Source organism: Taurulus bubalis, assembly GCF_910589615.1.
Source record: "Taurulus bubalis genome assembly, chromosome: 19".
In the NCBI taxonomy this organism is placed as follows: Eukaryota; Metazoa; Chordata; class Actinopteri; order Perciformes; family Cottidae; genus Taurulus; species Taurulus bubalis.
Window position 1 is genome coordinate 14653573 of NC_136607.1, and position 27753 is coordinate 14681325.

Here is a 27753-nt window from a genome sequence, read left to right on the forward strand (position 1 = left end):
GGATCACATAAGTAATTACAATGCATGCTTAAGAGGACATGTGCGTACCAAATAGCATTGCAATTCATCCAATAGCTATCATGACAGTTCACTAAAAAAAACGAAAATCATCCTGAAGGTGGCACTATAGCTTTCAACATGGGGGGTTGGGAATGTCATGGCAATCCATCCACTACTTTCAGTCTGGATCAAGGTGGATCAAGGTACTGTTCATGTTCCGAGGGATTGAACACATCAGATTGCGTTAAACTCGACTGCGGGTTAAAGTTATCGCGTCGATCTGACCCTCAGTCGTCGCTGTTTTTTCAGGTGCGCTTCAGATGAGTCACCCAGAGGTTTTGCAGGTTCTTCTAGTTTTGTGTTTGGATTTCAACAGACGCACTAAATTGCTACCAGCATGTGACACACACCTGATCCGATGCCTGAAACAGTCTTATCAGATGCACGATGAAAGTTCTCACAGAGAGAGGACTAAACATACTTACGTGGAAAAGCTTGATCATCGATCACAATCGCACTCTCGATCCAGCAGATTTCCACCACTTGTGATCTGTCTTTACTCCCGACTAGATTTTGGAGATTTCAGTGCTCATCATGTAGCTTCTTCTTCGCTGCCTTCCTCTTTTCGCTCTACCGAACTCGTATCATCACATCATTTGTTCTTAATGTGTTAACATCCATCAATTAGCCTTTATGTGCAATTGCTCATGCTGAGGACTATCTTGAATATGTTTCGTCATAAACTTCTTTACCTCACAATTCATGGCAACTCAAGAGATAAAGGAATTGTGCAGTCAGAAGGTAACATTACTCTTCATTTATGATTATGATTTGCTCTGTAAAACAATGTCACTGTAATTGGATCAAATGCAAGTGCATGTCAAACAATAACCTCAAACGGGCCGAAGATCACTTTAAAGTCTCAGAGCTGTGACAGTCTGCTGGTTTAGTATCTTTTGGCGCCACCTAGCGAGCATTTCTCTGTGTAGGCAGGCAGTTTATGATACCTTGTTACAAGGAAAGCAATGCATCATGAAATACATGTCAGATTTGTGTAAAACACAGATATATTTCCATTTGACCTCGATAGGAAAACTGGGTCAAAGCCATAAAAACACAGGCATCCTACAGCGACAATGTACAGAGCTGACAGAATGTGTGAGGCGGAGAACGTCCAGGTGGTAAACGCCATTTCTCCTGGGAAATGCAACAATACAGCTGGTAAAGCGCTACCATCTGGATTAAATAATAACTGCATGAGATTTTCACTAGTGAAACCAGTGACTTCATTTCAAAATAGCAAGTCAAGGAAATGTTATATATACAGCTATAAATTACAACGTGGGCTTCACCATCTGTAGACAGTCTATCATAGACCATTAATTCAGAAACGGCAACACTTTACAGCGTAAGTTGGTTGTATGGATCAGTTACCAATAAAGTATTCACGGCATCCTGGTGGAAGACTATCAGGGAGTAACATGTGGAGACATGCTCTAGTATGTTTGTGCTACTATACCATCCTCCCGGGTAGTAATAAACAAAACTGAGGTGTGTGCACAATGGTGTTAATAACCATGTTCTCAACGTGTTGAAGAATTTAAGGCAATGTGTAAAACTGTGAAATTCACTTTGAGGCAGCAGAGTTCAATAATGCAAAACAAGGTGCTTAAGCATATTTAAATGTATCAGAAGGCTACAAATATAAATCAGCATCATCCCTCTCATGGCGATCGAGACTTACATCCTCTGCGATGTACAGATGATCCCCTTTTCACATATTGCTGCACCCACTTTCAGATCTGTGACCTATACCAACGCCTAAGGAGTAACTAAGGCGTGACTAACTAACAAACAGTCGTCTCTCCTCCACGGCCTGCAACGTGTCTGATGATTCAAAATATGGACGGTGTCCAGACTAATGGTGTGGCAGTGAGAGCCTGTGAGCCCTTATTGGAACGGACGGGCCACCGGAAGACAAAAGAAAAAAAGAAAATGTGTCGGTGAGATCAAATTTATCAGAAAAGCATGAAAATGTCTCATTCTAACCAAAAAGTATCGTAGGAGAGGACAATGTAGTTGTGTGTGTTTAGATGGACGCCTCAGCTCCAAGTTTGAAGCCACAAAAACATATTTTTTTTGCCGAGCAGCTGTTTTGTTTCTTCGTGGCAGCCTGAATCTCCTTGAGATTTCATCACCCAGATGTGTGTGTTATGTTGAGCCAGAGAACACAGAGTGATACAGGAATGACAAACATGTTCATCAAAACTTTTTTCTGTATCTAAGAGATGGATGGCTTTTAATATCTCTGGTTTCCCCTCTCGCCCGGTTCAGTGGGTTCGAGCAGCTGTAGCATGCATCCTCCAGTAGGTGGCACTACGGCACTTGTAATAAACTCATATAATGAAACACTTTTCAACACCTGCATTTACGATCAATAATAATACAATACGTTTTAATGGTTTGGTGAAACTGCGTCATTGTCGTTATGGTTTGCAGACAGTAGACACAAAGGCAGAATGATTTGATTTTAATGTATTAAAAAGTGTATTATTTGTTTTATTTTATTATATGTATCATTTTCAGATAGTCCCTCAGACGCAATGGTTTTGCAACTTTAGCTTTCAGTCAGTCCATGTTTAATGAGGCCAGAGTTGAAATATAATAAAAGTTTCACTGCAAAGTGCTGTGCTTTTATAGCATCAACACCATTCTGGTTCAGATGCATGCACACTCACCCCCACACACGCACACACACACATGCACACACACAGACACGCGCACACACACACACACACACACACACACACACACACACACACACACACACACACACACACACACACACACACACCAATTACTGTGTGAACCACTGGTGACAGCTGGGCATATGTGGGTTTTGATGTGTCTTTATCCACAGAAGCCTTGTTATGCCTCACTGGTCACTGTGCAGCAGCAGCACACTGCAGTGCCCTGATAGCACTGTGTTCAGCTGACAGGAAGAAGATTTAAAAACCTCAATCTGCAAACTGTATTATAGACTTGGCAAAGCCTTCTTTAAAGGCAACTTCTGTAAAAGCGAAAAATTCAGAAATTCAGAACGCAATTTCTATGACTCATGTTATGTTATCCGTCACAATGGTGATTCATTGAGGGTGGTCATTTAGGGAGAATTACATGAGAGCGAAAAGAAGAAAAAAAAATCAATGAGTCACTTTCTGCTGTTCACAATCCTTTCTTTTCTTTTGAATAAAACTGATGTAGGATGTTCAATGATTCAAACTTTCAATCCATTTTTCAAGTGGGCTTGTTGTGACTAACAAGCAGCAGCTTGTTATGGATTGCTCATTATTGATGAACAGCGTTGATAAAACAAAGTGCATTTACAAAACACACCTCTCTCTAGGCTGTCCAGTGGATATGAAAGGCTTTAATCTACTACTTTGACCACTGTTCAATGATTACAGGAACCAACCAAAGCATTTTTCATCACCAAAATGATTTATGGTGGTATGGCATGTTGGAGAAAATGAGCCGAACGTAATGATCTGTAGTCCAGCTGACAGTGAGATAGATTATATTGCTTCCATTGGGACCCCTGCACTATCCAACCTACAAATGGGAAAAATATATATCAGTATCTATGAGAAATGCCACTCATTATTGCATAACATGTACGTGGGGCAATATGGAGTGCCTTATTAAATAAAATAATATAAAGTGGTAAAAAATAAACTATTGCTGCCAACTGCTGGCTTAGTATCAGATCTGTTACAAGTATTCTTTTTTTTTCCTACAGAAAAAATAAAATCAGTAAAAAGGTTGGAGGATCCTGAGTCATGCATCGAAGTGAAACTCACCATTTATGGAAGATATCTGAGAGTTAATATGCCCTGTCCATGGCAGCAAATATGCATAAGGTGAGCCCAAAGTCAAGATCTGACTGTCTGGCTGAATAATTTGGACCAACGATTCCCAACCAGGGGTTATGGTTGTTCGCCAGGGAGTTTAAAGGTGGATGGATGCAGCCACATATTTGAAAGAATATATGAAACATACAGAGTCAGCTAAGAACACCTTGATGCAACTAAGGTTGTGGAAAAAGCAACAGGAAAAAAGTTAAATATAATGGATAAAGTGGAAATAGAAGTAATGACTATATGACTAAAATAGTAATATATAGTAATATAATTTTGAAAACTAATGAAATATGTTGGCCGAGAAGTAAATGGTTGAAACTGTCAGCTAAAAGTATAGCTAGATGATACATGGTTTTAAATTCACAGCTAAAAAGAATGAACAGCCGGAAATCTAAACATTGAGTGTTGAAACATCCACGTGACATGTTGTTGTTGCTGAGGTTGTTGTCTGGAGGTCTGACAAAAAAGGTTTGCAATCACCACATAAGAGACAATCGGTCAGCTTTAGTACACAAAGTGTGTGTGTGTGTGTGTGTGTGTGTGTGTGTGTGTGTGTGTGTGTGTGTGTGTGTGTGTGTGTGTGTGTCTATCTACAGAAACAGCCAGAATAAAATGTCCTGCCTGTGATTTGAACACTCATCCAGCCCACTGGGAGGATTGCAGGATTTCCACATGCATTAATCTGCAGAAAGGTTGACGCTACATTGCCACTATGTGTAATCCATCAGGTCCTGTAAACGAGCCTGTGGGCGGCTGCAGCGTACGGGTCCCGGGGCTCAGCAGCACACACAGTAATGAGCCGGCTTGTCCCCCGGAGCGAGTGATAAATGACACGGGGCCATAATGACCCCGCTCTCCAGACTGTGATTGACAGCACAGTGAGGGCTCGGCCCTGTAATATTGGGAGCATTTGAACACATAACAGGCGTTGTATCAGACACATTGCTTGGACAGCAGTGAGAAATAGTTCAATTCATAGTCAATTGTCTAATTGCTTTTCTCTCTGATAATGATTCAGGTTACTGGTTGGCTCAGGTTTCATTATTTAGGTGTATAATTTAAGTATCTTCTGTGTTTTCTTAAATGCTAAAACATCAGGAGCACTGCAACATACCAAGCTACAAACAGCAAATCAATAAATGTTTAGCAGGCTTTAAATAGCCCTGCTTCTAAAGAGCACCGCGGCGCATGTGCAGTACATCTTTGACCTTGCGTGGTTCTGACACATTTCCTTAGTTTGACTGAATGAAACTCATTAACTCCGCTGTGTTCGAGATCATATTATGATTATAGGGCTAAAAGTACAAAGAGAGACGCTTGTAATTCCTGCTGTTTAATTACAGTGTTGCAGCTAAACTCAGCATGGAATAAATAGTTACTATTTTCATTAAAAGTCAGACTGGCAACTACGAGCAAGCGACAGCCAATCACATGGCAGTGATGACAAGGAAAGTGTCCGTCACAGATTTTGGGCCAGGTGTGATTGATTAGGCCTAGCAGCTAATCAGAGGTGGTAGGCCTAATCAATCACACCTGGCCAAAAATCTGTGACGTCCACTTTCCTTGCTAACAACTTTGAGCATTTACCACACGCTGCACTTGACATTGTGCGCGTGTGTGTCTGCTTTTAAAACACCCTTTTTAAACTAGCCTACAATCCAAGCAATGACCTTACATTGTATGATAGATAATAACAATGATGATGCTTTATGTCATGCATTAGTCATATCCAGGGCAATTGGACGATCATTTCTAAAAAAAAGATGGGGTTTTGCAGCTTTTGATCCCAAAAATAAACCATGTCACTCAGTCTAGGTTTAGCCTATCTGTTGGTCACATTAGTATTCTGGCCATATTTCCATGATATTTTCTGTGGATATTCATAGTGGATGGTGATTCACAGGCAGAAAACATAGCAACAGACTGCTGAAGGGACTGGTTAGAGGCTCTGAGTAGAATGTTCTATGGAGAGCTCCAGAACGGTCGGGGAAGTGTTGCTGCCATCTGGTTTCTCAAGAAGGAGATGCCAGCTCCTGCTCTGACTTCAATGGGCAACATTCAGGAAGAAATGTATTTCTTAATGTTTTCACCATATCGTCTATCAGGGGGACAATTCAAATAACGCTATCTTCCGTATATGTACCTTCTCAAGTTTAATAGGCTGAAACCGATTTCCATTAGTTCCATAGGTTCTTAACTCTACTCTAAATGTTCATATAATTAATCTGTTCATCTTTTAATTAATCATTAATCATCTTTTTATTCATGCTTCTTGGACAGTCGGCTCTGCATTTGTTTCAGTTGGCATCGTTTTATGTTTTATTTCATCCATTTCATGTTGTGCCACACCACTTTGAGTACACAGCCTTTTGGTACACACCCAATAGGTTCCACAGAATTGATGTTTGCCACAATAATGCAGCGACATAACCACTTGATCCATGTGAAAAATGTTGCTGTCAAAAGGCTGGGGAGCGGTGCCCTGGTCGACTCATATGAGCTCTTTCTCTCCCCATGCTCCACTGGAACGGTAAAAGTGCCCAAACAATGGGCTCGAGAGAGTTAAAAAAAATGCTCAAAGACATATTTGTGGCCCACCTCATCAGAAGCAACATATTTATAATGTATGTGCACTTTTGTATTTTGACACTTTATTGTTGTTTTTTACTTTCATGCCAATAAAGCCACATTGAATGGAGTTGAAGTGAAATTCTACATCAGACAAGACGTATTACAAAGCCTCAGTGAACTTTTGATGGTTTTGGATCGATAATTGTCTGTCATACAGAGTAAAGGTTCACAGCCACACCACTGACACTGTGAGGTTGTTGTAAAGGACACAGAATTGATGAATAACCACGGGATCACCAAAGTCATTAGGATTCCTCTGGGGACCAGAATCCAATAGCTGTTGCGATATTTCAGCCTGGACCAAAGTGGATGTTGATTACAGCCTTTTCAAAACTTCCAACATGATTTTTCTGTATTATCAAAAACTAAAAAAATGTAAAAAATCAAATAAAAAATGAAAGCAGGTTCTTCCACAGAGACACAAATGCAGCACTTTCCTGTTTAAAACGTATGAATGACATTGGAAGTCATAACGCTGTCCAGAATTTGAAAGGAGTCACTCAAGCGGTTGTGAATGCATGGCTTCACAGTCTCCTTCCGCCTGCTCCACCACCAGCCCAGGATAGAAACCATGTTCATTATTTTTTTTGCGTATTTTGTATATTGTGCAAATGAGGACACATTGCAAAACGTGCTTTGTTTTCCTTTTTTATGTTTTTAACACTTTATGCAAACCACTTTTTAATGTGGATCACATTATGAATGAACTATAAAATCATGCACTGCTGTAATTTAATTTCCATACATGTTTGCCTAGATGATTAGATTTATAAAACACACATCTGGCAACCAAATAACCCCAAATATACAGCAGCCTTTGAACATAGGAAATCAAATTTAGTGAAATTGAGACATGGATGACCCATAACAAAAGGTTTATCATGGTACCACTTTCTCATAAGGTTGGGAAGACTAATTTTACCTAAAAGAAAAAGACAATATGGACCAACAGTAGTTAATCACCAATTTATAACTGCCAACTTTATTATTAAATTATAAAATCCTTATTAATGACTTATCAACATGTATAACTGCATCCTTTATTGCCTAAACTCTGTTATAAGCATTTAACAAGAACAATTTGGGCCAGGTTGTATTTATCCTTTCTATAATAATAAAGATATAAATAGATTTTCATGGGTTTCTTGCGTTTTAAGACAGCAAGTTGACAGTTATAACTATGTAATAATTTTAATCATACACTTTAATTACGACTCATAAACCCTTTATTAAAAAGTGCCTTTTGACTATGTGCATATTAAAAGGTGTGTCATTGCTCTTTAAATCCCAAAATTATATAAGAAAAACCTCAAAAGAAGAACACAGATGTTTGATTACTGCAAGCCCATTCAAACATCTTTGGATTTAGGCTACAATTCAAAAATAATCCTCGGGGACTTGCTGCGCAGCTGCAGTTAACATCTTACTCACATTTGAACATGATCATCAGCCCAGGACAGTGTTCTTTTGCATAATTATACTGCCACTAATTAGTAGTTTGGCTGCAGATGCATTCAGCCAACTGACGCTCTTAAGAGCCTGCTGCACCTACATGCTGTGGGCAACCCACGTGCAGAAAGAGCTACGTAATCCGTGTGTGTGCGTGAGTTATATGCGTGCGTGCGTGTGTGTGTGTATACGCGCGCGCGTGTGTGTGCGTGCGCGCGTGTGTGAGCATCTCTTCTCTCGCATCAGCATCACGGGGTTGATTCGCTCTTTCTCCATCACCGAGGCGTGGGAGGCGTCTGTCAAAACCTGTGGCGCGTCTGTCTGTGAGGAGGACACCACACACACGATCCTGTTTGAGAGAGTAGTTGTAGTTTGGAGAGAATAAACCGGTTTTACTGCCCTTTGGGGGAAGCTCTGCTGTCATCCCGGAAGACTCACCACATTCTCGGCTTAAAGGAAGTTGGAGCGAACAGGTGCGTGGACCGCTTGTATTTCTTGTTCTCCCATAAATACTCTACTATACATGTATTTTATTTAAGATTAGCAGCCACAGCGTTATTTTTATTTCCCTATCGCGTTGCAATACACCCGTTTATTTAAATATAAATGAATAGTAAGTCCATTCATGGTTCCTCAGTGGGGCTGGAACCAGTAACCTACAGGTGGGATTTTTGTTCAGCTCGAACATTTCAGACGGTGCCATCGGCTCGACAAACCTGTCATGGGAGAAAAGTAGGGCGGTGGCATCGTGTGCGCGTCTTGTCGCTTGACGCTTCGATCCGGGAGTGCCTCCTCATTGTGCGCCTGTTCTTGACTTCCTCACAGCTGTGTGTGCGCGCGTGCTGACATTTTGGGAGCCAATCGAGCAGCCATGGACACGTTCATGAAGGGTCTCTCCAAAGCCAAGGATGGGGTCGTGGCGGCGGCGGAGAAAACCAAGCATGGAGTGACTGGAGCAGCTGAGATGACGAAGGATGGGGTCATGTTTGTCGGTGGGTGCTGGGAATCCATTTGATTTATGAATTATGTTACAATCGTTACTATTGCACAATGACACTCACCTGAGCCGGTATGAATGAGTGCATTTGTATTTAAATCATACTGTTTTGTTCTGTTTAACTAATTGAGCTTTGCCTGCATCCTTTCAGGTAACAAAACAAAGGATGGGCTCACAACAGGTAAGATTATATATTAAATCAAGCTTAAATGCACCTGTTCCATTTCTCTTGTTCCCTTGTTCTCTTGTTCACTCGTGTATCAATGTACACATTTTGTAAACTCGGCTGCTTTTTTTTTTACTCAATCTTTGACATAAAAGCAGAAAGGGTATATAATCTCACTGGATCATCAGGTGGTAAGAAAGAGAGATGCACTGTAACTCTGTAGGTGTCCTATTTCACCGCCTTACTCCACACAAGCTTCCTAATCCCTAATGGGCCTGGCCCTGCCATTCCTCATACACAACAAGCAGAGGAGCCCGGGGAGACTTCCTGTTATAGGCATCCAGGGAAATGTATTGTTGTAACATAGCCGCGAGAAAAGTGAGTGTTTTTGAAACTGTGGTTATACAGTGTCTTAGACACTAAGTGAGGGAAGATATATTTTGTTCTCAGTGGTACCAAGCAGCCTGCATTCAGACCGATGATCTGATAATCTGCTTTTAGGAGGATGCGATGCCTTATATCAAAGTCCAGTTTAGGTGTGATTAATTATTATATGTAAATACATTCCCAACCAGTACAGAGCATTCGGTTCCCAATTATTTTGGCTTGTTGCCCCCTAAAATAAAGCTTTTTATTTGTGGCCCCATGTCACTTGTTGCAGATGTGTGTTTTTTTTCTGTAGTCCCTCTACTGCTAATAATCTCGCGTTCCCTCGAATTTTACTTTTGAACCCTTATTTGGGCCACTGGTGTAAATACATTTATCACGTGCAGACTGACCCTCAAGCAGCTTTGTTCTGAGTGGATATCTATCAAGAGAATATCTAAACGGATTGACCCTTGAATTAAGAACGACGCCTCACTGATTTAAAATAAAATGTATATTTACAAAACACCTTTCCAAAACAGTTAATGCTTACATAAAAGTCACAAATGACACATCACACAACAATGCTTTGCTCAGACAATAAAAGGGTGGATTAAACTCGGTGAAGTCCAAAGGAAAGCGCCTGCAGGCTGTTCCCGTTTTTCAGGTAACCCAAAGACACAACAGGTGACGATCCAGTCTTTAGATCTGTAGGGCGTTCCAAATAAATATTTATCCATGTAGTAATGCAGAGTGTAGGCAACAACTGTCATCCACATGTATCTTAATGTTACAATATAGTCAAGCAAGCACTATTTATAACATGAGACTATTTGAAAAATGATAAAGCCTTTCTCTACAAATACATTTAAGAAATAAAACATGTTCAGTTCAATACATGTATGGGTTTTGTGGCAACAGACACAGGCACTGATGTTGGATTATTGTATGAACATGTGACATGTTTGTTTAAATGTGCGGCACACGATGCTGAAATCTAATTGTTGGATTTGTGTTGGATTGGTTGTGCACATTCATGTTTCCAAGATAAAAAAAAACATGTAGGTTCCCTGACTTTATGGTTGATCCTTTAGCAGATCCATCAGGTCAAACTAAGCAATGTAGTTTGAGTATTGAATCAATGCAGTATGATGTTAAGCATATAAGTAAGGTCATATCTAGTTCCTGTCAATATATTTCACTAATATCGACACATTATTTCAATCACTCATTTCCTACACGCTAATCCTCACAGACATGATACTGAGTTTCTAGAGCGATGCCCCTCCTCAAATGCCCTTCTTCTTCTTCTTCTTCTGGTCCCTCCAGCTGCGACTGGAGTATCACAGGTGGGTGGAGCCATGGTTACCGGGGTTACCAATGTGGCCCACAAAACGGTGGAGGGAGCAGGCAACATTGCCGTTGCCACCGGATTGGTCAAGAAGGATCCGGCCAAACAAGTAAGGAAGACACTTTTCATTTAAAGTATTGTTTATTTTTATTTTTGATAAATCAGTATTAATATCTAAGCTATCATTTGCACTTGTTTTGACTTGACGTGTATTTATTCGGGTTAAAATGATATCAAAATGAAAACGTGTTATCTATGTTTCTGTTGATTATAGCGCCTCTACAGCATTATCATGTGTCAGGATTTAAACAGTTCCCAAAAACTAGTTTTTATTCTTATATGAACATTTTATTAAATAAATATACAGAATAGGAAAATATTTCCATTTTCCTATTCCTATTTTGCAGTGCAACTTGTACTTTTCTGATCACACTTGCAGCTTGCTCACACATATTGATATACAACAACACATCATAACTCTTCACGGTGTCACAATGGCCTCCTCACCTTGAGTCGTTTGTCATCACTTCTCATATCTACTGCCTGTCGTTCTTCTCTGAAATGAAATGAAAGGCGTTGCACATTGTTAGCTTTCCAGCATTGTTTGTCCAAAGGAGGAGAAAAGGAGGAGGTAAGGGGAGTTTACTGCAGCCAACAATTTACTGCTGCGACACAAGTCAAACATGAAATATGAAACATGACTTTCCTTCCTCCTTTTCTTTCTTGCCCTCTCCTCTCTGTCCATGGGTCATGTCTGAGGTCATGTCTTCGGTCACTTCTTTCGGGGGAATTCGGGGCTTTTGCATGAAATTTTATCAATCAAAAAAACAACGTGAAGCACCTTTTTGACCGTGAAAAATGTAGATATCGTTTGTCAGATATTTCACTGAGAAATGCACACCTGTATTGTGAAAACTTGTATTTGACATTTACATACACTGAATGTAAACCAAACCTTTGAGCAAATATCCCTTCATCAATACATTTTCACTTTGACTTTCCACCTCCGATCAGCGCAGACAGACCGACTTACCAAAAGGAGGAGATGACCTTCATGTTCACACAAACAAACACTGTTCTTCTTTTGTTTCTAACCCTGTGATTTGGATCTGGATGAATACGGTGTCAGAATTGGATGTAATTCTGAAAGAGGACTAAATGTGCTTGTAATTACCCTCCTCTCTCATAACATCGTTGTGAGTAGCAAAAAATGATAAGCCAATCAAACATTTCCCTGGGCCACGCCAACACTTTGTCGAAATGTTTGTTGTGATGCTCGATCTCCCGCCTCTTAATTAGCCCAATTTAGACACCGAGAGATAACGAGACACACACACACACACACACACGCACACACACACACACACACATACATACACACACGCACATGCTCACACATGTCTTCAGCTGTGCTTCAATTGTCTGTGATCCGTGAAAAGTATCATACAAAACAGACACGATACCAAAGAAGTCATCAAGTTATTTTCCCGCCAGCGGCAACAACTGACACCTGTACACGCGGCTCCTTTAATGAAGCAATCCAATTATTTCTCCTCTACTGGTGCCATCCTTCCTTTCTGACATTTGCTGCATTTGATTTCATTATCAAAAGATGCTTGTGGTATTTTGCACAAGCGTCCCGTTGGAGGCTTTCATCCCGGTTGGGGGGGGTTGCGTTACCGAGGCAGCTCGATGGCTAATATTCACCCTGAGGGATAAAAACCCTGACGAAGCTTCACCTGGAATGAGATCAGCCTCGTTATGAGGATGATACGCCAAACTGGCAGGCGGCACAGACAAACAGATGGACAAACAGACACAGAGGGTGCTGACTGATGGAGATATGGTGAACAACCTGAGAGGACTAAACACACAGATTAAAGACAAATCAAAAAGAAATCCTGGTATTCCCAGCGAGAGATTGACATGCAGACGGCAGCAGCTTGTGCTCGTTTAACCATCATTCCCAGGCGGCTCAGCCATGGAACATCATTAATATTGATTTGATTAAAAAATTGATGCGAGGAGAGCCCATCAAAGATTGACTCCTGTGTGTCTGACACACACACATACACACACTTAGACACACAAGCAGAGGACGGTGGGATGCTGAGTCTGATTAATCTCCTAATCTAGTTGTTTCTCCAATGCATCCGCTGCTGGTGACTCATATCAGGAGACAGCAAGGAGAGGAATAGAAGGAGAGGAAAATGTGAAATGAGATAGAGCGTGGTCGGTAGAGTGGTGGGGACCTGAGGAGGAGACATGGCAGGAATTAGAAAATGGTCAACAACACCAACACGTCTTATTGCTCAGATCTTTTCAGGGTCATGCAATAAAAGAGGCATTTCACGTCCCCGGGAGACCATTGTGAAACAATACAGATTGGAGGCCAGGTGTTGCTCTGATTCTGCTTTGATTGGTTTACAAACATATTCAGGTTGGATTTGTCATGAAAAGCGAACACATCTTTAACTTTTTGGCCAAAGTGTGATCTGCCCACAGTAACAAGACGAGGTGGTGTCTGTTGGCAGTCCAGCTGTGCGTTTGTGTGTGTGTGTGTGTGTGTGTGTTTACGTGAGCACACATGTCTCTGGCTCTGCCTGTGGACCAGATGGAGGCTCGATGGGCGGTGTTAAATGCAACAGCATGGAGTAGAAGGTGCAGTAAGTGGTTTAAGGTTATGTCAGCCGGTGAGCATGTCACACGCACGCACTGTGACCGCTCCCCATTACAGAAGGTCAGTTCAATGGCACGACGTAATCAAGGCATCCTTTGAGCCAGACGGGGGAGACGTCACACACACCCACACCTCCCCTCCTTCATTAGCGGTTCATGTCTCGTCTGTTGCTCGGCGGCTCTCTCAATAGAAATGACCAGCGAGCACAATGATCGCTGGGAAAATGAGTGCAAGCGTCAATTCATGTGTAAAGGGACAAAGCAAAGGGATGAATTATGAGTTATTTGTCTTCAAACGTGTCATATAAGATGGCATAATGATAGATAGTGCATCCAGATGTTGTTCTGATGGTCTGGAGATGCATCTGTCTGCTTGTTGTTTTCATTTCAGATTCACTAATTATTGTCATCAATTGTTTTCTCCAAAAAAAAAAGAAGGGCATATGAAGGCTTTCCAAATTGGTCGCCATGTTTTCACATTAAACATAAATATAGCCAATTGGATCATATTCAGAGTAAAACCATTTCCCTTTGTCTTTTCCCAGAGTGATGAAGCCTTGGCAGCACAGGAAATGGCCGAGTCACCGGTTGATACTGACCCGGCTGAGGCTACAGAGGTAAGACTCCACTGGCAAAAGTCTAATGTGATAATATGAAGCTGCATTTCAAAGTTAAAGAAGGAACAGGTCATTAACTAGAGAAGATAGGCAGTTGACCTCCGTCATAAGGGACATGTTTTTATTCAGTTGGGCTGTGTTGATGCATGTGACACTCGTTTTTTTGCAAGGATGTTTGTTATTTTTTAAGTTTAACCACAGCTCTTAATATAACTCTCAATAATAACTCAGACCCTTAAGGACAAACATGTCCCCATTGGAACACACACAAACCACAAATGTTGTTACCACAGCCATTACAGCATAAATCATGCATTCTGTTATAGCAGGCTGTCAATGTAGAGCCCTGGCTTCTAAATAGTACTTCGGTGTCCTCGGTGCAACGTTTTTAAAAGTAAGGTTTTATAGTTTGCAGTCAGTATCAAACAGAGGTGGATTTATTGTAGAGCCTTAAATTCACATCACTATAATCGGAATACATTTGGGGGGATTTTTCTGTGCTTTTTGTCGTCTCATCAGCCTAAAACTGCTCAACAAAATCAGCTGTAATATAAAAGGGAAGCATAGGAACATCCCGCCTTAAACACTATCAAAATATTGTATCTTATATGGGATTTAGTGGCAGTCATACTATGTGTATTCAATTAGGATCGTCTCCAAATCTGAAAAACAAATGAACATTTGCAACTTGTTTAGGACAAAGCCACAAAAGACACATCTTAATAGGTGTCATTACATCACCTCATCTGGTTGTACAATCATCGTGCTGCATGCCGACGCCTCATTCAAGGACAGTAAGCTCACCGCCCACCTCTCGCTCCTCTTCTCTCTCAGGACGACACCGACGACAACTGAGCGAGAGCCTCGCAATCAAAGACCAACGATTAATGACCGAAACATTCCATGTCGCTCTGCCAAGTCCCGTTGTGCCTCGTTTTGGTCCTTTATGGAGTCTGTGCCCAACATCTATGTGTGTGTGTGTGTGTGTGTTGTTACATATGTCTGTACAGCAGTATGTGGGTAAATGTTGTCGAGAAAGAGAGCTATTGTGTGAGTGTGTGCGTGTGCCTTTTACACATCAGTCCTGAAAGTGACTGTAATTACAGTGAGTAAACGTCTCAATGTCTGTCTGTCTGTGTGTGTGTGTGTGTGTGTGTGTGTGTGTGTGTGTGTGTGTGTGTGTGTGTGTGTGTGTGTGTGTGTGTTGTCTTCACCAGTGTGGCTATGTCAATTGCTCAAACATTGAAATACAACACTTCAAGCACCTAAGTGTCTCTATATTATGAAGAATTATACAGTGATCTTGCAATGGAAGCGTATAATGATATTCTCTATTTTTGTCTGTGTACTGTCGCTGTATTTTGCGGTGGACTACAAAGTGCTGAGCTATTCGTGCATTCATATTGTATTTTTTAATTTAACACTGCTGTGACAAAATATATCTCATTCTGAACGGACTTTTGGAAAAACAAGAGCATGTATAACCACACAGCTTAGCCGCTGCAAAGTGAATTTATTTGGAGTTAAGTGTTGAATAAAAATAAGGAAGAAAATGTGTGTTGTGCTGTATAGTTTTGTTCATTCTAGGGGAATAATAACAGGTTGCTGTTTTGAGGAGTCCACATTTTTTGGCATCAAAGGGTTCATGATGTGATGTACTGGTATTTTCATCTGGGGGAAAATGTCTTTTGGCATTTGGGTTAAATACAGTCATAATCCGGCCTACAGCCACTGAACCAACCTGTGTGTTATCGCACTATAGAACATGATCGTGTGACGTCAGCAGCAGAGAGGAAGAGGAGACGGCCTCACAAAGGTCCGTCCTTGAAAACAACTCCTCCAGCGTCGTTCCCTCCGAGAGAAAAGTTCAGCTTCATGACCACCAAGACAGATGTTCCACATGTGCTTTGATATGTTGCTCACGACGCATCCATCTACGCCTACAAGATGTCTCGCTTGCTTTTTAACCACACACACTACTTTGAGCGCATGTATTTCAGTGGTTGCTGAATTAGAATTTCTCACCCAAGGAAAATGTTGAGCCACATTTCCTCCAGATGTAAACATGGCCTTTGTGAAGCTCAGCACATCATGTATGTTGACATTAATGAGCTTTGTCTTGAGTGGAAAATAGCAAACATGCACGCTTTCATCGCCTGAATTTGGGCTGAAGTTCTCCGGAAGACTGTCACGATCCACATTCAAAATATGTGGAAACCTTCTAGACCGCATTAAAACAGAGAGCGAGACAGAGAGCAACAGCTGGGAAATGATGGGAGCATTTTATTTCCCAAAAAAAAGCATGCATCCTTTTTCTTCCAACAGGTGTGAACACTAAGAGTTTCAGGGCAAAACAACCAAAGTGGGATCAGCGGTACACTGGCAGCATGCTAACAAGCAGGTGGAGTTGAATGTTGGTCTACAGAGGACTTCCATCTTCTGACTTCATTCAGGGCATAAAAATGTCTCCCTCTCCCCATCTTTCCTCACCACACATCCCTGTGTGGCTGCGGTTTAATTCTCATATTTAAAAACAGCAAAGTAAAACTAGAAAACTGGATTCACGCCCTCTAAAAGACACCCACTGAACAATCCATAACGTTTATGTAATAGAACTGACGGTCAGATCACGTCATGATTGTATTACCGATCCTCTCTCTACAAAAGCATTTGACTTTGCTATGATGGGAACAACTCTGCTCTTTACTGAGCTTGACTGAAAAGCAGAGATCAGAAAGATACTGTCATTTATGTCTTTTTCTTTTATTTAAGCACATTATAGTGATGGATTCTGGGGGTTAAAAAACAGAGAATGCAAACCAAGTATTCACTGCTGTGTTGACTGACACTTCCAACAACAGTATCCGATGTTCGCATCAAACGCCTACATCATAATATTTGACAACTTGGTGTGCATTTCTGACAGCTATTTGTCAAACACTATAAAAAAAGCGTGCTGTGACAAGGAAATTGAATTTGTCCCATCTCGCGATTAAAAAATAATCCACAAAGCAAACGGCTCCTAGTTCCCCCAGATTTCAACTTTAAACTGGCTGTTATCCACATCTGGATGGGAGATGTCCATTTGACAGGAAACACATGATGAAAGATACAATGAAGAGTGAGATTCTGCATTTCACTTCCTCTTCCCCCTCTCCTTCCTCCTCTTCAGGGCCTTCCACTCTCCCTCCTGAGTGGCCAAGCTGCCAAAGAGCTCCCTCACTTTCCTCTTTCGGTCCGAGTCTCTGAAACACAGAACATGCCACCAGTTAAAGGCTTTTTCACAGAAACAGTTTCAGTTCTCTCCCACATGGACACTCCATGTTATCCGTACCTGGTCATGACCTCGTTGAGCTTCTCTCTGGCCAGGAAGCGCGTGTCCTTCCTGATCTCCCTCAGAGCGCCCTTAAACTCCTTCTTGTACTTGTGCTTCAAGCGCTCCTTCTCTCGCTCCTCTCTAGTGGAGCCACGTTTCTTCCCGTAGTCCAACCTGACAAATAAAAAAAAGCACTGTCAGCAAATGTGCACGCTTTCTCTCCGTTTCCAGGTTCGGAAAGTCAATTTAGCTTTTGTACTGATTGGATCACATCTTACACTTCAACAATCTTGGGTGTGAGCAGCTTCAGCGGAATCGGCTTCCTCCGCTCTAAAACCAGCCGACTGCGACTCTCGGGAGCTCTGCTGAGGCTCTCCAGGATCTCACTGTGAAGCTCCTGCAACAAAACCACAACCATCACCATTAGGGAGAAACTTTGAACGAAAAAGAGAAACCTCGCTGTGTGTCAGACTCTTTGGCACCAACCTGTAAAGGCTCTGGTAATGTTTGGGCGGAGAGGTGTTTGGACAGCAGCGTTCCGATTGGCTGAAAGATGCACGCGAAGGACGTGAGGTCTTTGTAGAGCAGACTGCATCGCTTCACCAGGTCCAGGCAAGTAGACAGACACATTAACCTGCAGAGCGAGAGAGAGAGAGAGAGAGAGATATCACTTTTATGGTTCGGCATTTGTCTCGTGGTAATTAGCCTCAACAGAAGCAACACACCCACAGATCACACCATGAGTATGGAAGTATATGTGGGAATACATTTAGGAGCCCGGGAGCCAACCTGCTACTGTATCTAGACATCTAGAGGAACTGTTTTCTGCTCAACGTTCTGTGTCCTAGTTCTCTCATCTCTGCGCTTCTAGACACACTTTCTCTTTCATGAAGCGTGCACTCGCTCCGTCCTTCCCGACCCAGGTGCTGCGTCACCCCGGCGGTAATTCAGCCACTGGACGGGTCGCACACAGCTGCTGGTGTGGTCCGTGTCACTGTGAGGCCTGAAGGGAGGCAGACACTCCAATGTGACTGGGCACCCAGGTGTGAGGAGCAGGAGTCACATGCAGCGCTGTGTGTTCAGAACAGTGTGGTTCAGACCTCCAGGCAAGGTGTTTAAGGATGATGAGGAGTCATTAAGAATTTAAATACCGTTTAACAACTGCTGTTTAAAAAAAATGAAATTGGGGAGAAATTACAGTCAAACAATGCCTCATCATTTTTTCTTTGACATCCTTGTAACTGATCTTCGGGACATAAAAGATTAGATTGGGGTTTTTTCTTTGTCACTCAAGCATATTTAATGTTCTTTGACAAATAGTCAATAAATGTAATTATGTATTATGAGTATTAATTTAAGTAGAGTACAAATCAAAATGTATATTCTCACCTCCCGTGCACAATCATGGGCCACTGAAGCCCGTTTACAAGCCTCGCTTTGTGCCCACGCACCAGCTGCTGTGTGAAACCACACGGGCGACTCATCGGAATCACAAGAGTGGATGCATCATACTGAGCCATACAGTCTGTACAGGTAAACATCGTGTGATGACTCATCGTATCATAGTCGTACATTAACCAAGAGATTCATCGCACGGTCATTCCTTCTCAGCACTGCATTCTTTATCAAATGTTGTGAAGCAACAGTTTAAAGAAAAGACATGTTTGTGTGCTTCCATTGTCTTTTTTCTGTTGCTAAAAACAAATGAGCTTGTGTTTTTCTTCTTCTATAAAAAGGATAATTAATCAGACTCACTTCTTCTCCTCTATGTCTTACTATTTGTTGGTCGTCCAAACTGAAGACGAGGAGCTGCGAGAAGACAAAACGTTTTCTCACACTTCCTCTCCCTCGCTCCCTCTCAGCTGGGCATTGTCTCCAGACGAGTGTTCGCTCTTGTTATTACGTGGTGTTGTTACATTCTCAATTCTGAATGGCCAATTAAGGCATTGTGAGATCTGTTGTTTCTGAATGCCATGTCTCTGGGGGTCAGCTGTGTATGCAGCAGGGTTTACAAAAACACGTCTGGGGCTTTCATTTAGAAATAATTTAACAGTGGACAGTAAATTAATAAAGAAATTGCGAGTTCTTGTCATCCAAAGTTTTCTGATAAGCCCGGATACGTAATTTTTTCTCTCTCAAAACATTACTCACATGCCTATATCATATTAAAAGATGCATTAGTTCCCTTTACATCATTCCTCCTGTCCACACAGGCTGTGAAGACACACAATGTGCTTTACAATGATGAAGAAAACATTTAAATAATTGTTCAATGCAACAGTTAGATTACATAGTTTATTCAGTATAATAACTGAAGAGTAACACTGACATATTGTGGTTTTATGATGGTAAATGTGCTAATGAACACGTTAATTAATGAGCTTTAAAAGTGCTGACATGTGGATTTGTTTAAACTTCTGCACAAAGCCAGGTCAGCTGTTACCTTATTTCCAGTCCTGCTATGCTAAGCTTAGATAACCGTCTCCTTGCTTTGGCTTCATATTTAAATGGACAGACATGAGTGGCATTGATTCATCTTATCCAACACTCAGCAAGAAAAGCTAATAAGCATATTTCCAAAATATATTCCGTTAAATAAAAAAACATCCAGTACATCTGATGTGAAGAGAGACCCGATGTTACCGTAATTACTCAAACATCAGAAGCAAAGTTACTTGATTTGAGCCGTTAGCTAGACATTAAAGAAGGCTGGTGGTGGGATCTAAGATTTCGAGGTTTGACCAGCTTCTCCCCCTCCCCTCCTACCTGTGGTGATCTCTGTCCAGGTCATTTCTGAGTTCCAGGTGTTGAGTCGCAGACAATGGGAGGCTTTTCTTTGTCCAGCTCTTGCAGGACTCGGAGTCTGACAACACCAGCAGATCACTGCACTTCCCCGATGGCCGAAAGGGCGGCACCACCGTGTAACCTGCAACACAATGGCAAAGTCTTGGTGCGCCGTACATAATGCTGGCACTGTGAAACGTGTCGTTTTTAAAACGAGCGTGCGGCTACCGAGAGAGCTCTTGTCCTGCACGGCCAGATGCAGCGTTCCAGCCAGGAAGTTGATGAGCTCCGGCAGGAAGCGCTTTGAAAACGTGACGTACTCCACTCCCAGACAGCACAGCACTAAACCCGACGTCACGTCCTGTAAGGATCTCACTGGACACTAAGGACGTACAAAGCATAGATACATTTAGGTTTTTTTTTTTAAAAAACACAGGTATGATCATGGCATCAGTGCTGAAAATCAAACATCCATTTGCCCAGACACATTGATTTTGTGGTATTTAAATAGGAGACTTCAGCTGCAGCAGTGGAAATAAAACAACTCCATAACCTGGAAAACTTCCAATAAATAATTGAAGATGTTTGAAGGGTATATCAAAAAGACTTTTCATATCCAGAGAAAATCCACACAAAGAAAGATGCCTAATGAGAAGAGATGCTGGATGCAAACAGAATGAGAAATTGTGAAATCCCGTGAGGCAAGAAGGCAAGAACAATCGGAACAACACAGAAACCGCTCTAACGACACAGACAGGAAACAAACTGATGATGATGATGTACCTTGGTGAGAGCTTGGCTGATGTAAAGCAGCGCCGGAGTTGTAACAGGGTGTCTGAAATCAGAGGTAGGAAACAGCAGGGCTGTCACCTTCAGGTAGATGAGCTAAAAACACATAAAAAAAATAAATTAAAAAAAATAAAATAAATCACTGTAGCAGTTTGTCACAGACAGAAGAGAAAATGAGGAACAAATACTGTTGTTTGATACCAAGAAGAAAAGGCGTCATTTTACTATCTGCATGTTTTTCAGTTTAAAAAAAAAAAAAGGGATTTAATCTGTGCTTTTATTTAGGGCTATAAATCTCCTTAAAATACACTAGAATCTAACAATAAAGATAAATCTGTATTTGTATCAAAGATATAAATACAACATTATGTTTTTCCTCCAAACCTACAGCATTGACCAAGAAGACAAAACCTTTTCAGCTGAGGCTAGAAGGGCAGTGAAGTTCAAAACCTCTCAACTCTCTGGTGAACATGTGTACGTTGTGGAAGCAAGTAATCCATACCATGTCCAGCGTTGGGAAAGGAATATGCCCTTTGACCTCCAGCACCTCCTCCGTGCTATGACCAGCGTCTCCGAGGATGCTCTGCATGGTCTTACAGGCGGCCTCTGGGAACATCTGACACATAGTGTACAACTCTCTACAGAGAGAAGAAACAGAGCAGGAATGATCAGATACATTTTGTTTTGAGGACTACATATTTAAAATCAGGAGTTAAAACGAGAGAAAGAAAGCAACTCACGGTATGAGCTTATCTGTGGTGGTGAGTTCAGGTGGACTCCTGGTGGCCAGTTCTCCGATGTACTCCAACAAGAAGCCGAACATTTTCTGAGACAAACAGAGACAACGTTTGAAGTTCAGATGGCAGTGAGCGCAACCGTAAACTGGCTACAGAGACAAAAGCGCCACACTTATTTACAGCGATATAGCGCCTGCTCTACATTTTACCTGCAGTTTGAGCTTATTGCCGACAGCCAAACTAGCATGGTTGCTTTTCTGAGTCCTGGCCACGATGAGGCGCTGGTTGTCAGGGGTGTGGCCGTGGAGCAAATCTTTCAGCTCGTTGTAGGTCTCTGGAGCTAAGAGCAGAAGACACACATACAAGTTAAACAGATTATTCTAAATAGGAGAATGGTGACAATACTCATCTAAAAATGTCTCTATTTGTCATGGACAAAGTTAGCCGTTCGTGGACTCTGAGCATAGTGTTTGTACGTGTGTTTCTGTGGGTCGTTACCTTTAAAAGTGTATGGGAGCTCTGCTTTGGCCGCTTCCTGCTGGGCCTTCATCTCCTCTATGCTCAGACTCGGTTTGGCACTGGTCTCTTTCATCTCCTCATCCTCGCTTTCTTGCTCGGACTCCAGGTCAGAGTGACCATCTTCTTCTTCTTCTTCACTACTGCCCTCCTGCTCGTCTTCCTCCTCTTCATCATCTCCATCTTCTTCTCCTTCCTCCAATTCCTCCTCTCCACTCTGTGCCTCTTCATCGTCTTCTTCATCCTTATTTTCCTCAGACTCCTCTTCAATGTTCCATTTTCCATCCTGGATTCACAAAAGAAATATTAATTCAACACATTCTGTATCAACATATAAATTGACCAAAAACAAAAGTGAATAACCTTTCAGTTCTTTAACAAACAAAACTGGTTGTATTGGGATGTCTCTCACCTGATAAGACAGGGTCTTATTGTCATCCTTATCCAGGATAAAGCCATCATTGATGTCATCAGCAGAGATGTGGGTTTGACTCTGTGAGCTCTCCCCGCCTTCATCTCCCATCATCCTCCTCAGGCGGTCAGACTAGGAAGAAAACAGAGCACCGAGGATCTACTATTAGAGAGCATCAAAACATGTGATAGTGACTAGAAGCTGTTTGCCTTGAGATAAAAGTATTCAACCTTGCACAGCGAACATACCTCTAGTTTCTGCAGCTTCTCCCTCTCCTCCCGGGCGAGCTCCTCCGGGGTCTTCAGCCTCTCCGAAGGCTGCGCCTTCATCTCGAAGCCCAGCTCTCTGACCATCATGTCATACGGTTCCAGCTGCAACAAAGAGAGAACAAAGAAATGTCAGGCTCTGCAACTGATGAATGAAAGCACATAGTGAAGGAATAACGTTCTGCACATTGCGGCGACGCTACCTTGGGCTTCTCCTCCTCGACATGTTCACCTTTGGGCGTCTTTGTCACCATCAGAGTCTGGATGCTCTTCCAGTCCTTATCCAGCTTCTCAGTCAGCTCCTGCGACTCCTCTTTCCGCACCTGTCGATCCCGCTGAAAAAGTTTTTAAAAAGTTAAGAAAACTCAGAAGTCATTGTGGACCACAGACACATCTTTAAAAACAGGTCACTTTTATTTTTTAAATAATGTCAACGAGCAGAATTACGCTGAAGTTACTCTAACAGGAGCATAGACGAAGAAGGAGTATAGAATATTTACAGCAACAGGATGATATATGGCTCACCTTCTCCTGCTTGGACTTCTGGATGAGCTCTTCAATGAGCTCCTGTCGGGACTTGGCTCTATGTTTTTCTTCCCCATCCTGCTGCTCCCCTGGTGTTTTCTTTCTGAGGAGACCTCCTCCTCCAAAGTGGGACGCGGTGAGCTCAGCTGGATGAGAAAGAGAAATAGTGTCATTATTTTAAATAAATGAAAATATGTTAATGATTTAACCCTCTGTTCATTTGGTGTTTGGACACCAGCACAACTCACCTGATAAAAGCCCTTTCTCCTCCGATTCATCATCACTATTCACATTGTCATTGAATTTCTCCATCTCAGCCAGCGACTGGCCGTAATGAGTCAGCTCCTCCTCCTCGTTCAAGTTGTACACATCCTTCTTATCATGGCCTCGCTGAAGAATAAAGCAAAGTTTAGCTGAGAATTTCAAATACATAGTGAGATTTGTTGTTTGACATTTTTAAGTAACAAATGATTCATTCAGAAGGCCAAAGCTACACAAGTCAAAGTAGGGACAAATGGGCCGTTAGATAGTGATATTACCAAGTCTGTTTTCTCAATGCTTGTTGTTTATGTTTATTTTATTGAAAGTTAACCTGCCTGGTAGGGCATGCTGTGTCCTGGACAAACCATAACAACATCACTGACCTGTCTCTCCATCGCGAACCTCTGCAGGATTTTTTCCTCCGGTTCCATCTTGGTGTCATACTCCCCAAAGCGTCTGTCAATGAATTTGCCAGACTTGCCCTTCTGTTTGTATTCCTTCAGGAGGGTTTCTTTTCTCTACGGATCAAAAATTGAATATGAGGACAAGAGTTATGTCAATGTTGCACTGATCAAGTGTATGTATGTATGTATATATATATATATATATATATATATATATATATATATATATACACATACATACATACATACACATATAAAATCATAAATTAGAAGCAATATTTAATACGTGCAATTGAATACGTGTACTTCCTCACTTGAACTTGGTGTTAGTTCTGTTCATAGCAACTCTCTGTCCTCACAAAGCTCTCAGTCTCTCCTGCACAACCTCCCTCCCTCCCTCTCTCAGCATGATACTGAGAGCACCAGGCTTCACAGCACAGATCGTGTTAAATAGTTGATGAGCTGTGACCCATGGCTGACGGATACAGTGCTACAGTTGAAGAGTTCATCTTTTAAACTCCGACGGAAGAAACTTCAATGTTTTAAGCAGCGTCTCCCGTCTCCTTTTCTTGATTCTGCTGTATTGCTCACATTCGTCTCACACGGACATTTTCAATTTATATTTATATTATATATTGCTGCAGTTCTGGGTGTTTGGTCAAAGAACCAGGTGCCATTTTCACAAAACATCCTCAGGCTATAAGTATCTCCTGGCTGAGATCACGCATCAATCTTTAGCCCTAAAATCAAGCAGCTGCTGCTGGTAATGCACTTCATCACTACAGCCTTTTGCAAAATGACAATGATTATGAACTTTAAAAAATACAATGTGTACACAGTTGAGTTCATAAGGATCCAATTGGCCCACCAAGAAATTAAAGTAATCCTTGGAAATGATGGTTTGCGATGACATTTTGTGCATTGGAACTCAGAATAGCTCAACTATCAGAATGACTCATGTACATCAAATAATTGTCAACTGCAATAAATACATTCATAATTATAGTTGATTTCATGGCATTATTTGGATTAACCCATAACATTGGTGCTATATATAGAAATATTTGGCTACATCATCAGAAGATTAAGATTTTTAGGGTCAACTGGAAATGCAGATGGTGTTTATTTGTTTTTAAAAATCAATATTTGACTTTGCTTTATTTTATTAGTTAATAGAATGAAGACAAAACATTTGTGACTAAAATCTATGTATGTAATTAAATGTGTATTGATGAAATCTTTATTGCAAGTTTACCAACATAACTTGATTTCCTGGTACTCAATCACCTTCACCATGAGAAATGTCATTCAACAACATCCCTATATTGTCAAGACCAGTCCTTTCGATTAAAAATCTAAAACTGGGAATTTATTGTACAAGTTTGTACTGAACAGCAGCGAATGTTTAACATGTCCATTATGTCTCTTTTATATTACCTTATAAGAGAAAGTTATACAAGAACTTACTCACTATTAAGTAAAATGATGTTTGTCCATTTCATGATTTTACAGATTGAAGGAATTGCTCTGGCTTTCTAATTGCTCAAAGAGAGAGAAGTTGTTGAAGACCAAGTGGGAAAGTAACTAACACGAGATTCCCTCTTACCTTATTGATGGCTTTGGATCGAGACACACCAGGAAGACCCACATCATGCTTGGTTTTTCTTCCCAAAATCTCAAATTTCTTCCTGTTGATTTTCACCTCAAAGGGATTGTTTTTGATTTCAGTGGAGGTCTTGGTTTTGCGGACCTTGTCGGCGAGGCTCCTCTTCTTGGGTACCTTCCCCATCTGTAACACAGAGACGTTAGTGGATTGATTGATTTAATATCACTGACTTTACTGGCTCTGTTCATCAGAATACTGCAATACTGAGCTAAAAACAAAACACTTCAATCACTTTGGTGCAGTATAAATAAAAATGTAAGTACTTGTTTATTCTGTCTGTATATATAATAGTGCTATTGTGGATTATGTTTACTTATATGTATTACTCGTTTCTTATTTTACTGCTATCTCTTGCTGCTGTAATCCTGCAATTTCCCCACTGCGGGACTAATAAAGGATTAGTTTATCTCATCTTGAAACTAACATATAGCTACTAGCTATACGAATTTAATTGACAATGAATAAAGTGGCATGATTGAATGTTTGCTGCTATAACGTTAATGGTGACTTCACAAACCCTCCTGCATCAGTTGGTTCAGAAGAGCAAAGGTGTCAAATGTAATAAAAACGACGAGTATATGACCCAAAAAAAAGTGCAGCGACTTAATAGCTAGCTAGCTTCACTACGAGCCGTCTCCGGTTCGTAAACAAGCCGCCATTAGCACACAGAGGTAGAGCTTACCTTTAGGCCGCGTGGAGGAGTCGAGTTATTAAACCCAGCCGGAAGAAACCATGGGCCGCTATGGCTTTGTCACCTCTGGATTTAATAAATACCACTCTATGTTTGGTTTCTTCTACTATCCACGTTGTTTAGTTTTTCCAGCGTGTACAAGACTGAGTTGAAAGTTCAAAAACAAGAGGAAGTCAGGAGCTACTTCCGGTATGGGATTCCCTACAGCGCCCCTAGCGTTGGAAATACATTCATCCTTTTTTTTTTTTTTTAGGACACGGGTCACACATAAATGTTTTTGTGTGTGTGATAAAGAGTAGTTTACAACAATCGCAAAAACAAATACACGAGAATGATTTATTGTAATGTTTTATCCCATTAATAACATAAAAATAACTATAATTGTATGACCGTATCTGCAGAAACTGCTTATTTTGCAGACCTGCTGAGATTAAATTTGTCACGGTCCACAGATAATTAATCCTACTGACTTGGTGGTGAACCCACTTTGGTTCAAAATGAAATATCTCACAACCATTAGATTAATTGCCATGTAATTTACAACAGATCTCAAGTTCCCTGAATGAAACGTCCTGACTGACTTTCGGACCAGCAGGTCAATGGTTTTACCTCCCTACCTGATGACCATTCATGGTTATTAGACAATATGACTTTGGTGATCCTTGTTCTCAATTGAAATAGCCTTTCTTTTTATCTATCGTTTGTGAAATTTGGTACACATTTTCATGGGCCATGATCTCCTGACTCAAATCTTTGACTACTTTGGTTAAAAATTACATAATTTCACCACTTAAGGCCTTACCATTTGAGTCATCAAATGGTAAAGTCTGAAGAGAAAAAAATATGACACACACAAAAAGTTCATTTAAATTTAAATTAATCTTTACACTTTAGCCAAATGTAGATGGACGCGAGTGAAAATCTCATTTTAGAACTGTTGTCAGCCATATGATTTAAAATCATGATCCTATTTATTACAAATGTTGAGGGAGCTGCACTACACTGATCATACAATAGCTAGGCTGACTTATCCCGAACAAGTACTTATATAGACTTTCTACACTACACTGTAGTTTTGACTTAAAATAACTACAACCACACAATATTGATTTTCAGGGTAAGTGTTTTTCTTTTATTCATGGCTGTAAAAGAGGCAGGACCATGAGAAAACAGAAGTGGAAGTGATGAATCTGTAGACACATTGCAATTG

General features: G+C 41.2%; 2 protein-coding genes across 2 annotated transcripts; one reads left to right on the forward strand and one right to left on the reverse strand.

Annotated features, from left to right (window-relative positions):
- The first annotated feature begins 8365 nt into the window (after positions 1 to 8365).
- LOC306751703 (uncharacterized protein) lies at positions 8366 to 15722 on the forward strand. The gene is made up of 6 exons (XM_079235323.1): positions 8366 to 8473; positions 8826 to 8992; positions 9149 to 9178; positions 10859 to 10989; positions 14105 to 14176; positions 15011 to 15722. Exons 2-6 carry the CDS (start codon positions 8872 to 8874, stop codon positions 15029 to 15031), a joined length of 375 nt encoding a protein of 124 aa, XP_079091449.1. The 5' UTR covers positions 8366 to 8473; positions 8826 to 8871; the 3' UTR covers positions 15032 to 15722.
- Positions 15723 to 16456: 734 nt separating this feature from the next.
- On the reverse strand, positions 16457 to 26667 carry nop14 (NOP14 nucleolar protein homolog (yeast)). The gene is made up of 19 exons (XM_079235297.1): positions 26535 to 26667; positions 25793 to 25975; positions 24166 to 24300; positions 23770 to 23911; positions 23522 to 23667; positions 23200 to 23331; positions 22979 to 23101; positions 22731 to 22862; positions 22301 to 22604; positions 22012 to 22142; positions 21806 to 21891; positions 21568 to 21703; positions 21060 to 21161; positions 20505 to 20658; positions 20259 to 20418; positions 17979 to 18126; positions 17771 to 17889; positions 17511 to 17666; positions 16457 to 17421 (listed from the first exon to the last, which is right to left on the reverse strand). The coding sequence occupies exons 2-19, from the start codon at positions 25973 to 25975 to the stop codon at positions 17313 to 17315; spliced, it is 2598 nt and encodes an 865-aa protein (XP_079091423.1). The 5' UTR covers positions 26535 to 26667; the 3' UTR covers positions 16457 to 17312.
- Between the last annotated feature and the right edge of the window lie 1086 nt (positions 26668 to 27753).

What these genes read in the sequence shown, in the direction of transcription:
- nop14 (XM_079235297.1), bottom strand. Translation starts at nt 25,975, where the DNA reads ATGGGGAAGGTACCCAAGAAGAGGAGCCTCGCCGACAAGGTCCGCAAA. An exon ending in GGTTCGCGATGGAGAGACAG is followed by an intron (nt 23,912 to 24,165) that starts GTCAGTGATGTT and finishes TTTATTCTTCAG; the next exon opens with CGAGGCCATGATAAGAAGGA. An exon ending in CTGGACAGAGATCACCACAG is followed by an intron (nt 18,127 to 20,258) that starts GTAGGAGGGGAG and finishes CTCGCTCTGCAG; the next exon opens with GTTAATGTGTCTGTCTACTT.
- LOC306751703 (XM_079235323.1), top strand. Translation starts at nt 8,872, where the DNA reads ATGGACACGTTCATGAAGGGTCTCTCCAAAGCCAAGGATGGGGTCGTG. An exon ending in AAAGGATGGGCTCACAACAG is followed by an intron (nt 9,179 to 10,858) that starts GTAAGATTATAT and finishes TGGTCCCTCCAG; the next exon opens with CTGCGACTGGAGTATCACAG. An exon ending in ACCCGGCTGAGGCTACAGAG is followed by an intron (nt 14,177 to 15,010) that starts GTAAGACTCCAC and finishes CTTCTCTCTCAG; the next exon opens with GACGACACCGACGACAACTG.